The 15163-nt window shown below is 43.1% G+C and overlaps 1 protein-coding gene across 1 annotated transcript in view; it reads right to left on the reverse strand.

The window, feature by feature from the left end:
- UST (uronyl-2-sulfotransferase) overlaps positions 1-15163 on the reverse strand; it is a 321122-nt gene that overhangs the window by 55979 nt on the left and 249980 nt on the right. The window contains exons 6-7 of the mRNA XM_011947385.1: positions 3249-3346; positions 1030-1187 (exon numbers count right to left, since the gene is read on the reverse strand). Of these exons, the coding sequence (XP_011802775.1) occupies positions 1030-1187; positions 3249-3346 (256 nt within the window). The remainder of the gene's footprint in view (positions 1-1029; positions 1188-3248; positions 3347-15163) is intronic.

The raw sequence follows: 15163 nt of genomic DNA on the forward strand, positions 1-15163 counted from the left end.
TCAAGTGATTCTCCTGCCTCAGCCTCCTGAGTAGCTGGAATTACAGGCACCCGCCACCACACCTGGCTAATTGTTGTATTTTTAGTAGAGACAGGGTTTCTCCATGTTGGCCAGGCTGGTCTCGAATTCCTGATGTCAGGTGATCACCTATCTCGGCCTCTCAAAGTGCTGGGATTACAGGCATGAGCCACCCCATTGGGCCTATCTGCTGCTTATCTCTACAGGGCAGAATGCCTTCTTGCATCTCAGGACAACAAAACAGAACAATAAACAGATCACTGAATGTGTATTCAAGGCTTGTTATCACAGCAGTAGATTAAGGAGAATAGGAAAAAACAAAGTTGTTTGTTTCTCTTTGGATAAAATGACAATGAAAAAATAAATGATGGATTTCTGAAAGTAATTATCCTACGATGATACCACAGGCAGCCCTTGTAATTGCTTTGCCACATTCTATTTCTTGCTGCTATTTGGGGACCACTGGGTTTGTTAGGATAAAATCATAACTGTATTTTCAGTTTGCTGCTCTATCTATCCCACTGTCAGGATTTGATACACTAGAGTGCTTTTATCAAATGGAAGTTGGCCAGAAAGAATTCATCACAAGGATGGCTCTTTCGTACTCATGCATGTTTCCACCAATGGAGTCCAGGTGTGTACACACGGATTCACTTGTACCCACCCCAACAACATGCTCGAGACAAGGCTGATGGAAAATGTTGCCAATTTCCGTTTCCAGCAACATGCTCAAGACAAGGCTGATGGAGAATGTTGCCAATTTCAGTTTCTACAGGGAGAAATGGAGCCATTAAGCCTTTGGAACATGGTGATTTTATGTCTGAACATGAAGCTCAAGATTTGGCATCTGCATGTCCTGGTTCTAATTTTTCTTTGCAAGCCCAGGGAACTAACTGCCCTTTGTCATCAGAAGAGATCGTTTCACTCCTTTATTTCTTGAGGCCTTTTCAAGGTGAGTATCCCTGGACACAGACCTGTCATGGAGAAGAGCTTGCTTACAAATGAAGTTACCTGGGTCTTTGTAGATACTGAGCACGCCCTTGAAGTAATGAGGTAAAAATCTTTCCAGTAACAGCAGCACATCTTCCAACTCTTCAAGAATCCCCACGAGCAGGAAGTTTTCATTCACGTTCAGCTTTGCTCTCTCAAGGGCCCATTCACCAGGCTCCCTTTATGGATATAAAAATTTATTGAAAATCAGAGATTCATATTTGAAATTCAGCAACAAGATGCTGAAAGTTTACTCCCTCTACCTCCCACCTTCACTTGCATAAGTCCAACTCCTGTTTCCCTCAAGGACCAGCCCAGATGTAGCCCCATCCAGAGCCTTCTCAGTCCTTCCAGCTGGTGTCCTGCCCTGCTCACCATTCCTTCTCTGTCACTTTCATCCGTGCTTCACGCCAAGCCCAGGGCCTTGAATTCAGAGGCCCTGCTTAAGTATTGTGGACTAATGAAAGCAGGCACAGGCAGTCAGATCCTAACAAATACTAATCAAGGGGTGAGCACAACGGCTTTTATAGGAGGACCAAAGTGAACCAATTAAATGAATTTAGAAGTTTTGAAATATAAAACTGACTGATACATTATTTATGTAGAATTCAAAAGAGGTGTCAGGTCATGTCTGTTAATCATCTTATTCTTTGGAAGAGTTAAAGATAAATCTTTGGATTTTTGTTTTGTTTTATTTTGTTTGTTTAGATTGCAGAAGGAAAACAGCCTAATCTGATTTGTAGACCAGCTCTCTGAACTGACAGGCGAGTGAGAAAAGCCCAGGAGTGGGGCTCTAGGCCTGGCTGTCATTTATCATTTGGGGAAATTGGGCAAGCCAGGGTTCTCTTTTGAAAAATGATAATAATAACCCTTACCTAGTTCAAAGCATTGTTGGAAAGACTGTGCAAGGTGATATGATAAAAGAGTTATAAAAATCATTGTGTGTGTGTCAAGGTATGGTGTTATGAGTCACCCCTCCAAGATTAGAAAATTGAAAAATCTGAAAAATACTACACGATTTAAAAAATACTTTAGGGAGTTCAAATCATGTTGCCTGTAATAAAGATATTCACTGTGATCAGCAAGTGAGTCATCCAGCCCCAGATCTTCCCAATACCTGAAGTTCTAAATGTTAACCAGGAGGTATTTGTTATTGAGGCAAGGGTCAGGGGAGGGGAGAGGCCACCTGGATGCAGGGGGCTTATGGTGAAATCAAAAACTAACACTCCTGGTTCTGTAATTGGGACCATAAGCAAACTCTTTTGTTATGGCAAATGAAACAAGACAGGAATAACAACAATATGCCTAATAACAAAGCAGAAATCATAGCATAAGCAAAAAAGTACAACGAATGCATTGCCAACGTAGAAGTAGAAGTTCTTATCTGGCTTTTTCAGAAACACAAGGACCCTCTAGTTAATGTTTCCTTCGGGAAATAATGTCACTTCTGGTAGCACATTGATTTTCTACCAAGCAAAGATAATGCTTCATTGTTGCTGCCATTTCTTCTCCAGGCTACCACATTTGTCTAGCACAGTAGATTTCAACTATAGCTACACCAGAAGCACCTGGGGAGGCAGCTACACATGAGACTATGATTGGGTGGGGGTTCTTAACAAGTATGCAGGGGGTTGATGCAGGACCTGGGCAGATCACACCCTGGGGGCCCTGACTACCTGAGTAAGTCACTTTCTAAAGAAGGTCTTGCCTTCAAGTAAGGTTGGCAGGTGATCACTATAAAACACTTTCTCCTCTGCCTACTAAGTATATCCACCATGGGATTGTGGGTATGGGCTTCCAGTGTCTCAGACCCAATGACACATGCCACGAGGGCAGGTTGTTAGTTAAGTCAGTCACTGTAGAGGAGCAGGCTGGGTGTTTGCTCCTGGTCTTCATGATCACATTTGATGTGACATTTTGTCATTTTATCCAAAGAGAAAGACAAACAACATGGGTTGAGTAGTGACAAGTATGTTTTAGGTATAAACAAGGGTTTGGTTCCAGTTACAAAGCTTTATATGGTGGTCTTCTGAGGCCTCTGCAGACCCTGATTTTTAAATTTCATTATTTATAGGACACTTGGAGTCTCACACATTATCTTGAAAGATTAACAGTAAACAGGAACTGAATTCCAGAAGGTTGAGAGACTAGGGATACCAAAGATTCCCACCAAGTGCCAGGCTGGTGGGGTTCTTTCCCCTGTGCATACGTGCATGCCACGAGTCTGCTTTAGCCATTACCTGCATCTGGGATGCTGTCCACAAAAGTACGGAATGATGTAAAATAATCTGGGGTTGGAACACTCAGGATAGTTTTCAAGAATACACTCATTGATATCCTAGAAGAGAAAACACAGCAGTCAGATGTCTTGTAGTCTCTGCAAGGCTCTATCAAATGCCACACAGTTTAAGTAAAATTCGTGATTGAATTACACGGGCACACCTTGAGAAGATGAAGAGAATTCATAGATTTCAGGAGAAAACTTCTTTTTTGCCTCCCAGCATCCTGCTCCACTGGCCAGGCACACACAGGGCTGGGCCATTTTAGAGAGTGCATGCTTTGTTGAGTAAACTGCATCTCTGCATTTCCTGGTGGCTCCAAGTCTTAAGCTTGGTCACAGGCCTTGGGAGAGCATTTGTACCCACTGTGCTTTATGGTGGCCCCAGCAGTTGCTAGCCAATTAGTAGGTATACAGTTGGCAATTAATAAATGTTTGTTGCATGAATTTAGTGTTTCTCTGTGTATCCATGCATCCAACAATTAAGTACCTACAACAGTCTCATAAGGGTTTGTAAATTTTAGAGGGGCTGTAAAATCACTTCTAACATTGTATTAGCTTAAAAAGTAGCAGGATGTTTATATGCAGACACCTTCTCACTTTCAAAGGCAACAGTTGTGATTTCCAGGTTTTCCATTTCTCTTATATGAAGTTGGACATGGTCTTTCTGAGGGCATCACAAGAGCTTGAAATGGCTTGGTGGGGGTAAGGAGAAGGGCTCCAAACCAACTTTTATCAAGGTAGATTACATTAGACATTCTAAATGACGCATGCTTGGTTCTCAGGTATTTCTAAGGAGAAAAGATAACTCAATCTACAAATAAACCAAACAGCTGTAGGATGTTTTTCCAGAGACAATATTGGCAAAGCAGATTAAGAGTGGATACAATTCCCAAACATGGTTGATGAAATTTATGAGTCGGCAGAAGCTACTGTATCTGATATACCGGTGTAGGTGTAGGTGTGTAGGTGTGTAGGTGTGGGTGTTTAGCTAGTAACAGTTTTTTAGTTCAAGTTGGGAATGAGAGAAATATAATTTACACTTTTTCTTAAAAACAATAATCCCCTCATACTTCTTCAGTTTACATACCAATTAAGTAAATTACACAGTTACAATAACAAATTCAATGGAAATAAACGGAATCTGCAAAAAACACAATTGAGAGTACTCAAGCACTTGAGTTTACCATGAGAAGTGGAGGTGCAGTTTCCAGAGAGGAACATATGAGAAGCGAATGGGGGAGCGCATCAGTCCGTCCAGCCACGTGGTGAAGGTGATTAAGAGCATCTCATTGTGTATGAAAACTCATTAAAATGCAAGACACTAGACCTGAAATACCTTTCTAAGAAGAGTTTGACACTGAAAGATGTATGTGTATGTGTATATATACATATATATATTCATAGCTGCTATGAATTTATTAATTACAACAAAATATGGCAGAACTTATGTGTTCATGAATGGGGGATTGGTTTTAAGAGAAATTATGGTACATTCACACACTGAAATACTGGACACCTGAAAAGAATGAGGAGGATCTGTGTGCTATCCTGAAAAGTCCTGGATAAATTTTCAAGTGAATAAAAGTAGACTACAGGATAATACCAACATGTAGGACAATATAAAAATCAACATGTTTACACAAACACAAAAGGATCTGGAAGGAGACACAGCACGCAATTGAAAGCAGTTATTTCTGGTGGTTAGCATAAAGGAAGAAGAGAATACCGTCAATTTTTCCTTTATTCCTTTTTTGAAGTGTTAGGTTTTATTATAATGTATGCATCTTACATTTATCGTGAGAAAACTGTACAGAGATAAAACACTATATATATAGTGTTTTTTATATATACATACACATATATATATATATCGTGTACACACTATAAAACAAACCAAAGCTTGTGTGGGTGGGGGCCTGAGCATTGCCTTGAGGATGCTCTGAGCTCCCTGCCCCCCTCACATTTGAGGGTGTCCTCTGGTAGTCAGCCTCCCCCTGGAGCCTGAGCCTTTAGTCTGAGGGACCCAGTAACTCTGGTGGCCTCTTTCTGCAGCAGTGGCAACAGGGAGGGGGCCAGGAGCTGGGTGAGAAGCAGAGCCTAGGGTGATTCTGGCCAGAGCAGTGTTCATCTGCTGAGGTTGAGATTTCACAAAGAAGGACAGAGTAAAGCGATGAGGGACATCCAAAGAACTGTCACATATGCAGTCAGCCCCCAGAGTCCTGCAGTAACAGGAGGAGCACGGCACCAGAGACTGCCAGAGCCTCCTACAGAGGCTCTCATGGCACCTGCTGCTTCTCCAGAGCTGCCCTTGAGCTAGTACTTGTGGCTTGTTTAGGTGTAGGTCCCTCAACACAGACTGTTCACTGCATCTCCAGTGCTCAGCACCCTGCCTGGACAAAGCAGAAGTGCAATAGATACTGAATGAGTGGAGAATAAATGGCAGAAGGAGAGAGACAAGACACACAGCTCCAGAGCAAGAAAGGAAGCAGACACCTCTTCCATTTGCTCAGCCTGCCAGGGTTTGGTCCTCAGCAACCCCGGGCTCGCAGGAGTAGACAGAGGGCATCAGCTGGTTGGTGAGGGGAAGGCGGAGGACGCACCGGGGCCTAAGAAGGCCACTTCCCTATTGGAATCCACAAATAACCTCACAAGGTCAGTTTATGGGAAGACATAAATTCCTAGTTTTAAAAGTGCAGTTAACAGTTCTTTTCTTAGACCAAGGCGCATGCTGGGGGATTTCAAAGAGTTCCATTTGAGCCCATTAGGTTGATGAATGGCGTTCATCACAACCCATCTATGGCGATGCTATAGGAGGATATAAAGAAAGATGACTGGACCGGAAGATCCAGAGGAAGCAGAAATGAGCTGAGAAGCTCCAGGCATCGAGCTGCCAACTGCTTGGTCACAACCACAGTAAATAGGGATGCTGCTGTCTGGCAGCTTGAGGACCAGGGACCTGCAGGAAACTGCTCCTGGCACCTCCTACTCAGTCCACTCTTAGCAGAACCAAGACCTTTAGTGAGCAACATCTGAGCCTCCTGGGAAACAAAATGAGACCAATGAGCTGCACTTCCAGTGGGCTGTTCTGACGGATGCCTTTCAGTCTCCTGCGACCATTTGGTTGCCCTGGTGTTCATGATTTATCTTTGGTCTAAGATTTACTATCCTGCATTGTTTTATAATCACCTTTTAATACCAAAGTTCTCTCAGCATATATATTTTCTAAATGATTATGCAACTTTATTTTTTCCTTCCATGTAGTGCTTCTAGGGTAAGATTGTTTTCTTTAAAAAAAAGAAAAAAATATTTAATATGGATTTCAAACTTTTCTCTAAGATTGTCACCGCACTGATGACTTTGGCCAAACCAGCTTGCTTGCCAGCACTTGATCTGTGACTTGCTCCTCTGGTTCCTGAGTCTTGGCACACACCATGGGCACCCCTGTAGTGCCCTTCCCTGCCAAGCCTAGCCCTTTGGGTCTTAACGTAAGACCCCACGCTACTCAAGATTTTGCATTATTAGGGAAATGAGATCGTCTCTCTGAGTAAGCATTCCAGATAACTATGAGAATCTTTTTCATTGCCAACACTGTACAAAAATTAATCCATTTGTGTTGCAATGTATTCTAAACTGTACTATTTTAAAAACCATATGCTTTCCTCCCTCTAGATTTTTTTGGGGTTCGTCTTCTTCCATTCTGATCTTACAGCAAAATCATCTTTCATCCACTTGCTCCTGTAATGTTTCCATCAGATGGATGGTGATGGGTGAACCCCAGTCACTGCCTCCAGTTCCAGGGAGTCCTTCCTGAGGCCTCTCTCATCCTCACTCCCACAGCCCCTCTTCACCCCCACAGGATGATGACAGTAGCTTCCCAGCCAGCAGCTCTTCCTTCCACCTCTCCTCTCTGAGTGCAGCCTCCAGAGTTGCCCCAGTCTGCACGTCCTTGCCCTCCTTGGAGGACTCTTATTGACAATGGAACAGGGATAAAAATCAGGGCACCTGATACACACTGTGAGTTCCCTGGCCAGACTCCCAGGGCATTCGAAATGCAGGGCCAGGAATGTGCATTTGAAAGAACCTCTGGCGACTCTGAGAGGATGGTCACTCTTCATGAGCTGTCTATGTATTAGGTAATTCATTCCATGCCTTTGCTCTTCCTCGCCCTTGCCACGCCCCTCCTCACCTAGTCTCAATAGCAGGCTCAGGGTTCTGGCGGGGAGAGTTAACATACTCCAGTCCAGCTGGGCTAGTGCTCACTTGGGTCCAGGAAAAGGAGACAGATGTGACCATGGGCTTCCTTCCATGCTGGCCGTTCACTGCCAGCCACATCTGGCAGATAGGGTCCCTGGGACAGGGCTCAGGTGCCACATTGCATACTCTCTTCACTGTTGGCTGGAACCCAAATGTCTCCAGGAGTGGGGTCTGTCTGGGACCTCATCCCTCAGCTGGCACCTGGCACTCTAACCTAGTTCTAGTCCTCAGGCTAGATCTGCTCCCAACATTCCCTGCCAGTGGCCAGGACTCTTTTAGAAGTGGACAGACTTCCTCATGGTGCCCATGAAAGGAGTTCCAAGCTGGCCCGAGTGCTCCTGGCATCCTGAAATAACCTTCCCACCCACCTTGCAGGGGCTCCTCTGTGTATCGACACTTGCTTCACCCACATGAGGGCTCGCTCTAGAGATCAGACACTCAGCTGGAGGCCTGGACACCTCCTACTCCCTCCCTGTCGGTGAATTTTTACAGCCCTGACTCCTTGTCCTCACTCTGCACTGCCAGGCCCACAGGCCTCTCGTCTGCTTCTGCCCGAGACATAAAACTGCTCATTTATTTCTCTGTAGATCAAGAACCAGACAACTGCTTCCTTTCTTGGATTTCTAGTTTTAATTTTAGAAAGGGTGGAAGGAAGAAAATCCCAGGTGGAGTTAATTTTATCACAAAAGGTGAACTCAGAGACGATTCATATTTTACTTATCCTTATATAAGACAGTACCTTCTCTGAAAGCCACTGAACTGAAAAAAGACTTACTGGTGTTTTTACACAGCTCCATGCTTGAAACGTGGATCAGTTTTGTTCATATGGCCCAGGGCTTTCAAAGATAGGATTTCTGGCTGCTTTCAATAGCAGAATCCTTAAGAGGCCATATGCAAAGTTCCTTGAATGAGGAAAAGGAGATTTGGGTGCTGGTCTCAGCTCCATGATTAATTAGCTGGGTGCCCTCAGCTAAATCATGCCATCTCTGAGCCTCAGTTTCTTGAGCTACATAATCTCAGTCGATGAAACTGCAGATGGATGTACCTGGTACCAACTGTTGTTGTTTGTTTGTTTGTTTGAGACGGAGTTTTCACTCTTGTTGCCCAGGTTGGAGTGCAATGGCGCGATTTTGGCTCACTGCAACCTCTGCCTCCTGGGTTCAAGCGATTTTTCTGCCTCAGTCTCCTGAGTACCTGGGATTACAGGCAGCCGCCACCAGGCCCGGCTAATTTTTTCTATTTTTAGTAGAGACAAACTCAAACTCCTGATCTCAGGTGATCCACCTGCCTCAACCTCCCAAAGTGCTGGGATTACAGGCATGAGCACTGTGCCTGACAATAACCAACTTGTAAGAATAGTTTTATAATCTCAAGATCTAGAAAAAGTGCTAATTTCTCAGATTCCAAAACTTATGAGTTAATACAAGGCTTTTACTCTGCATTTATCATTTAAACTTTTCACCTTTCATGAACGGCAGAGAGAGAAAACCACAAAGGCTGGTATCAGATAAACCTCAGTTCAAACCTTGGCTGTACCTCTTTTGAGTTGTGGAGTCTTTGGCAAACGTTCACTTTTCAAAAGCTCAACTTCTTCATCTGTAAAATGAGGACAATAATACTTGCCTCATAGACCCTTTACTAAGATTAGAAATCATTTCTACCAGTTATTTTACCTGCCACTCACCTGTTAAGATTATGCCATCTTTATTATACCTTCAGCATTTCAATTCCTTTTTCCTTAATCTTATATTCAAAAATACCATTCTTGGTGATCCTGATAGTTTTTTTTTAAATAGTGACTCTGGCTAACTCACAGTGGAAACAGAGAGGAAGAAAAATATGGAAACATGTAATATGCTATCTATGTTAAATCAAAACAACAACACAATTTGATGCAAACACAAACGGTATTATGCAAAATACACCACTGTGGAACTCTGGACTTCTTATAGCTCATATGACTCTGCACATGACACAATGTAATACGATGACATAAAAAGCTCTTTTCCAATGCAGATTTAAAATTGATTTTGGAGCCAGTCTTCACATGCTAAAAATATGGATATTATGGAAAAGGATGGTTTCTTATCTGGCTGTGTTAGAAGTGGGACAGAGAAAAATGGCTGAGTGTCATTCACCACTGAGGCAGTACCCAAATCCTTGACCCATATGTGGGCCATGGTAATCACAGTACAAGTTTAATGGGCTAAATGGAATGGATGTAGTCTAAGCTAACTTTTATTGCCTCACACACTCTTCCTTGTAAGCCTTTTTCAAACTTGTAAAAAATTTTGAGCCAGAACCAGAGGAGTCAAACAAGACTTTTTAGTGAGGTTTAATGGATTTGAAAGTGGCAGATGGCAGATGACCATCATTCTCCCGTTCCATGCTCATGTCTAGCGTGAATCACTGATGACACACTGTAGTTGAGATGGGAAGTGTCCTTCAGAATTCTTCTCAATACAGCCATCCAGGAAGCACCAGCATTAGCCAGAGAAGCATGTTGCTCTCCCTGTTGTAAGTACAGCTTGCAATGTTGGATGTTTAATATCTGTGGCATCTACCGTAGTGGCTTTGTGGTCCTTTACACCACTTCTGAGTTTATGGCTATGTGTCTGATGGCAGGATGGCAGATAAAGAACTTCTGGATAAGTGGGACATCATGCTACATTTACTTTAATTATTTCATTTTTTTTCATATGAGTTAAGGAAATCCTTAATAAACAAATTGGCTTTAAAATTATTGCGAAAATAAACATGGAAATGCCTTTTTGCTTGTTTGTTTTTTGAGATGAAGTCTCGCTCTGTCACCCAGGCCGGAGTGCAGCGGCACGATCTCAGCTTGCTGTAACCTCTGCCTCCCAGGTTCAAGCAATTCTCCTGCCTCAGCCTCTGGAGTAGTAGAACTACAGGCATGTGCCACCCACACCCAGCTAATTTTTGTATTTTTAGTAGAGACAGTGTTTTGCCATGTTAGCCAGGCTGGTCTCGAACTCCTGACCTCAGAGGATCCACCCTCCTTGGCCTCCCCAAAAAACAGAAATGTCTTTGGAATTGTCAGCATACATCCTTTGTGGGGGGGGGGAATCTATCTCCTCAAACATTTATTCTTTGTGTTACAAACAATCCAATGATATACTTTTAATTATTTTAAAATGGACAATTAAATTATTTTGACTATAGTCACACTGTTGTGCTAGCAAATACTAGGTCTTACTAATTCTGTCCAACTGTGTTTTTGTACCCCTTAACCCTCCCCACTTCTCCCCCCCCCCACCAACCCCATTACCCTTTCCAGTCTCTGGCAACCAATCTTCTACTCTATCTCCATGAGTTCAATTATCTTAATTTTTAGCTCCCACAAATAAATGAGAACATGCAAAATTTGTCTTTCTGTACCTGACTTATTTCATTTAACATAATGACCTCCAGTTCCATCCAACATGACCTCCATGTCGTTGCAAACGACAGGATCTCATTCATTTTTATGGCGGCATATCTACATTTATTTTAGCGAATATCCTTACTCACTGGGGGCACTAGTCCGATGAAGCTCTTAAATTCTGAAACTGAAACACTTATGGACACAAGAGACCAAAAGATTATGCCAATCTTTTGACTCAAACATTAATGCAACATTTTAACATGTTAAAATGTCTACAAATATTAAAAATGACTTATTTTTTGCAACATAATTCCTGCCTCCGTGGGAGATTTCAATTTTTCTCCCTCAAGGCTATGGCAAATCGTCAGAAAAATCTCTCACTAAATAAGTTAGTTCATGGACTGCACAGCAAGGCACCATAACCAGCAATCACCAGTTGGTGACCTACCAGCTGTTAAGTAAGGTAATTTCCTTACCCTAACCTTACTGCAGCAACAGTTTATCTCTTAAAGAATCCAGGAAACAAATTTAAATAGAAATTTGTGAGTGTGAGCAACATGGGAAGAAACAGACAAAATAAGTAGATCTGGGCTCTCACTGCACCTTAGAAAGAAAAATGAAATACAAAAATGTAAGACAGCAAGAGGAAGCAACTGGCCTCTTGGATTTTCAGGCTCCTCTGCTCCTTAGGGGTGGGACAGATTGGCATTTCTTTCTTACAGCGAAAACCAAAAATCCTTGTCTTAAATGTTTGCCTGGAGGCCGGGCACGGTGGCTGACGCCTGTAATCCCAGCACTTTGGGAGGCTGAGGTGGGCAGATCACCTCAGGTCAGGAGTTCGAGACCAGCCTGGCCAACATGGTGAAACCCCGTCTCTACTAAAAATACAAAAAAAAATTGGTCAGGTGTGGTGGCACGCACCTGTAATCCCAGCTGCCCAGGAAGCTGAAGCAGGAGAATTGCTTGAACCTGGGAGGCGGAGGTTGCAGTGAGCCAAGACCACACCACTGCACTTCAGCCTGGGCAACAGAGCGAATCTCCATCGTAAAAAAAAAAAAAAAAGTTTGCCTGGAATGACATCTTGATCACTTTTTGGAATGCATGAAGTTAGCCATGATTTTGTGATAGAAGTCCAGTTAAGAAAAGTCATTCATTCATTCTCTCTACTGGAACTTGAAGTTCTTAAAATCATTCAGAAAAACCTGTGAACTACAGACAGAAGATAATAAATGAGCATAACCTACCAAGACAGATAAGATGTTGACTCTGTGGTTATGGAAAGGGAAAAATGCAAAATGGAAGACCAGTTCAATATTTATGGCATAGAAATCAAAACCACAACGATATACCATCTCACACCAGTCAGAATGGCGATTATTAAAAAGTCAAGAAACAACAGTTGCTGGCGAGGCTGTGGAGAAATAGAAATACTTTTACACTGTTTTTGGGAATGTAAATTAGTTCAACCATTGTGGAAGACACTGTGGCGATTCCTCAAAGATCTAGAACCAGAAATACCATTTGACCCAGCAATCCTATTACTGGGTATATACTCAAAGGAAGATAAATCATTCTACTATAAACATATATGCATGTAAATGTTCACTGCAGCATTATTCATAATAGCAAATACATCGAATCAGCCCAAATGCCCATCAATGATAGACTGGATAAAGAAAATATGGTATATATACACCATGGAATACTATACAGCCATAAAAAAAGGAACAAGATAATGTCCTTTGCAGGGACATGGATAAAGCTGGAAGCCACTATCCTAACAGCAAACTAACAAACTAACATAGGAACAGAAAACCAAACACTCCATGTTCTCACTTATAAGTGGGAGCTGAACAATGAGAACACATGGACATAGGGAGGGGAACAACACATACTGGGGAGTGTCAGTGGGGTTGGGGAGGGAGAGCATTAAGATAAATAGCTAATGCACGTTGGGCTTAATGCCTAGGTGATGTGTTGATGGGTGCAGCAAACTACCATGGCACACATTTACCTATGTAACAAAACTGCATGTCCTGCACATGTATTCTGGAACTTACAATTTATAAAATATTATGGCATAGTTTGAGTGTAAGAAATGCCCACTGTGAGTGGACTGCAGGCGGTAGTCCTGTCCAGTTGTTTTCAGTTGGTTACAAGGATCTCTTTGGCCACAGTGGGGACCCTCCTTGAGGCAACCCTCTTCAGCCACCCTCAGGTCTGCACTGCTCCCTCTTCCAATCTGACGCTGTCCTGGGTGTGACTGTGTTGGTGTGACTCTTGTCATTACTGCCTTTCCCCAGTCTTTCGAGGGCCTTTCATCCCTCAGACATCTAGGGCTCGCTCTGGCTTTCTTCTCTGATTCCCATCCATCAAACATGGCTCTCAACTACGTGTCTGGTAGAAGTGATTTCATAAATTAATGCTCACAGAAGAATAAATAAGTTATCAAGCTCAATGTGCTTCCAAGAAGTACTTGCATTTTAGTGGGAATCAGTCCTTTAATCCAAAGAAATGAGGTCTAATGGTGGTGGAGAGAGGGAGGGAGAGAAGAAAGAAGGGACTAACCGTTATTGAGTATCAATCATTTTATTCAGTAAAAGTTTGTGGAAGGAATGAAAAGTACACTGGAGACTTTACTAATTCTATCTCATTAAATGAGCAAAGTTTGGGCCCACTGTCAATTTGGTGAGAGGCAGAGAGACACTGCTCAGGTTGTGTGCCCTTTGTCTTCTCAGAAGGCTCCCAGAGGTCACCTTGAACTTCCTGTCAGATCCTGAATTCTTTTCCAGCTTCTAGAATCTTCTTTCCTCTACAGCCAGGGCTGCTCAACCCTCTCCAATCCTATGGCTAATCCTGGACCCAGAAAAGAGGGATGTAAGGAGCTCCAGTAAAAGGAAACGTCAACGTACACAGAGGGTCTGTTGGGGAGGTGCTGGATGGGTAGGGCTCCAAGAACTCCTGCCCTACCCAAGCCAGAAGGGCTCTGCTTTGCCTGGGTTTACATATTGGGTTCTCTGTAAGGCTTCATTTGATATAAAGGTTCTAGATCTGAGAATCATTGCTCTAGGCCAGCATGCTGAGGCTCAAGACATCTGATCAGCAGCCTGGGCAACAAAAAGTTGTCTCTACAAAAAAGTTAAAAAAAAAATCAGCTGGAGGTATAGTGGTTCATGCCTGTAGTCCCAGCTACTCAGGAGGTTGACATGGGAAGATCACTTGACCCTGGAGGTTGAGGCTGCAGTGAGCTGTGATTGCACCACTGCACTCCGGCCTGGGCAACAGAGTGACACCCTGTCTCTCTCACATACACAGAAGGCACGTGATCAGCTAGCATGACCCTATTCCTGTGCCCTAGTTCTGCCCATTGTACTTCTTCCTTGTTTCTGAGTTTCGGGCCCACCTGGTTCTCCATTTCTTAACTGAAGCCATGTTTTGCTGCCTGTATCTGAGCCTCTGTCTTAGTAGCTTGCTCAGTACTCCTGGTTCAGAACACAGAGTGGCAGTGGGTCTGATTTGCTTTCACTAGGTACTTCCTCCAACGGAATAGTCTTGCTGGTGAATATCGAGCCAGTCACCAGGCCCGGTTATTAGCATGAGCTTTTATGTTACCTACTTCTGGATTTGGGGCCTTTTCCTGGGGCACCATGGGCCCTTCATCATGTCATAGATGCTTCAACTTGCCCACTGCCACTCTGTGTTCTGCCTGCCTCAGTGTGGACATCCGGCTCTTACACTGCTCCCCACTTCGCTATATAAGCAGGGCCAGGAAGTCTGATCTCAAGGACTGGGTCATGACTGCTGGCTCCCAAGATTAAAGAGCACCTTGTGGAACAAACAAAAATGTGAGAAAACCTTTTTCCTCTGCCTCTCCCTTCTGTAGTCCAGCTGTTGACAATTCTATTCCTCTGCCCACTTTACCTTCAAAGAAAAGAGGGAGCTACCACATCCACGTTAACAAGGGGAAGAGTAGGTTTTTTGTATGTACGACAGCATTAAATACTATGTCCTGTTAAATACTATATTCAATACTGTATTAAATACATTAAATACTATCTTTAATAGCATTAAATACTATGATCTATTTTCTAAGTGCCAAAAATATTTTTTAAAAAACATTTATCAGAAAGAAATGTAAGGGGGGGGGGAGCAAGATGGCCGAATAGGAACAGCTCCAGTCTCCAACTCCCAGCGCGAAGGACACAGAAGACCGGTGATTTCTGCATTTTGAACTG

The sequence above is a fragment of the Colobus angolensis genome, unplaced genomic scaffold (assembly GCF_000951035.1).
Source record: "Colobus angolensis palliatus isolate OR3802 unplaced genomic scaffold, Cang.pa_1.0 Scaffold263, whole genome shotgun sequence".
NCBI lineage: Eukaryota > Metazoa > Chordata > Mammalia > Primates > Cercopithecidae > Colobus > Colobus angolensis.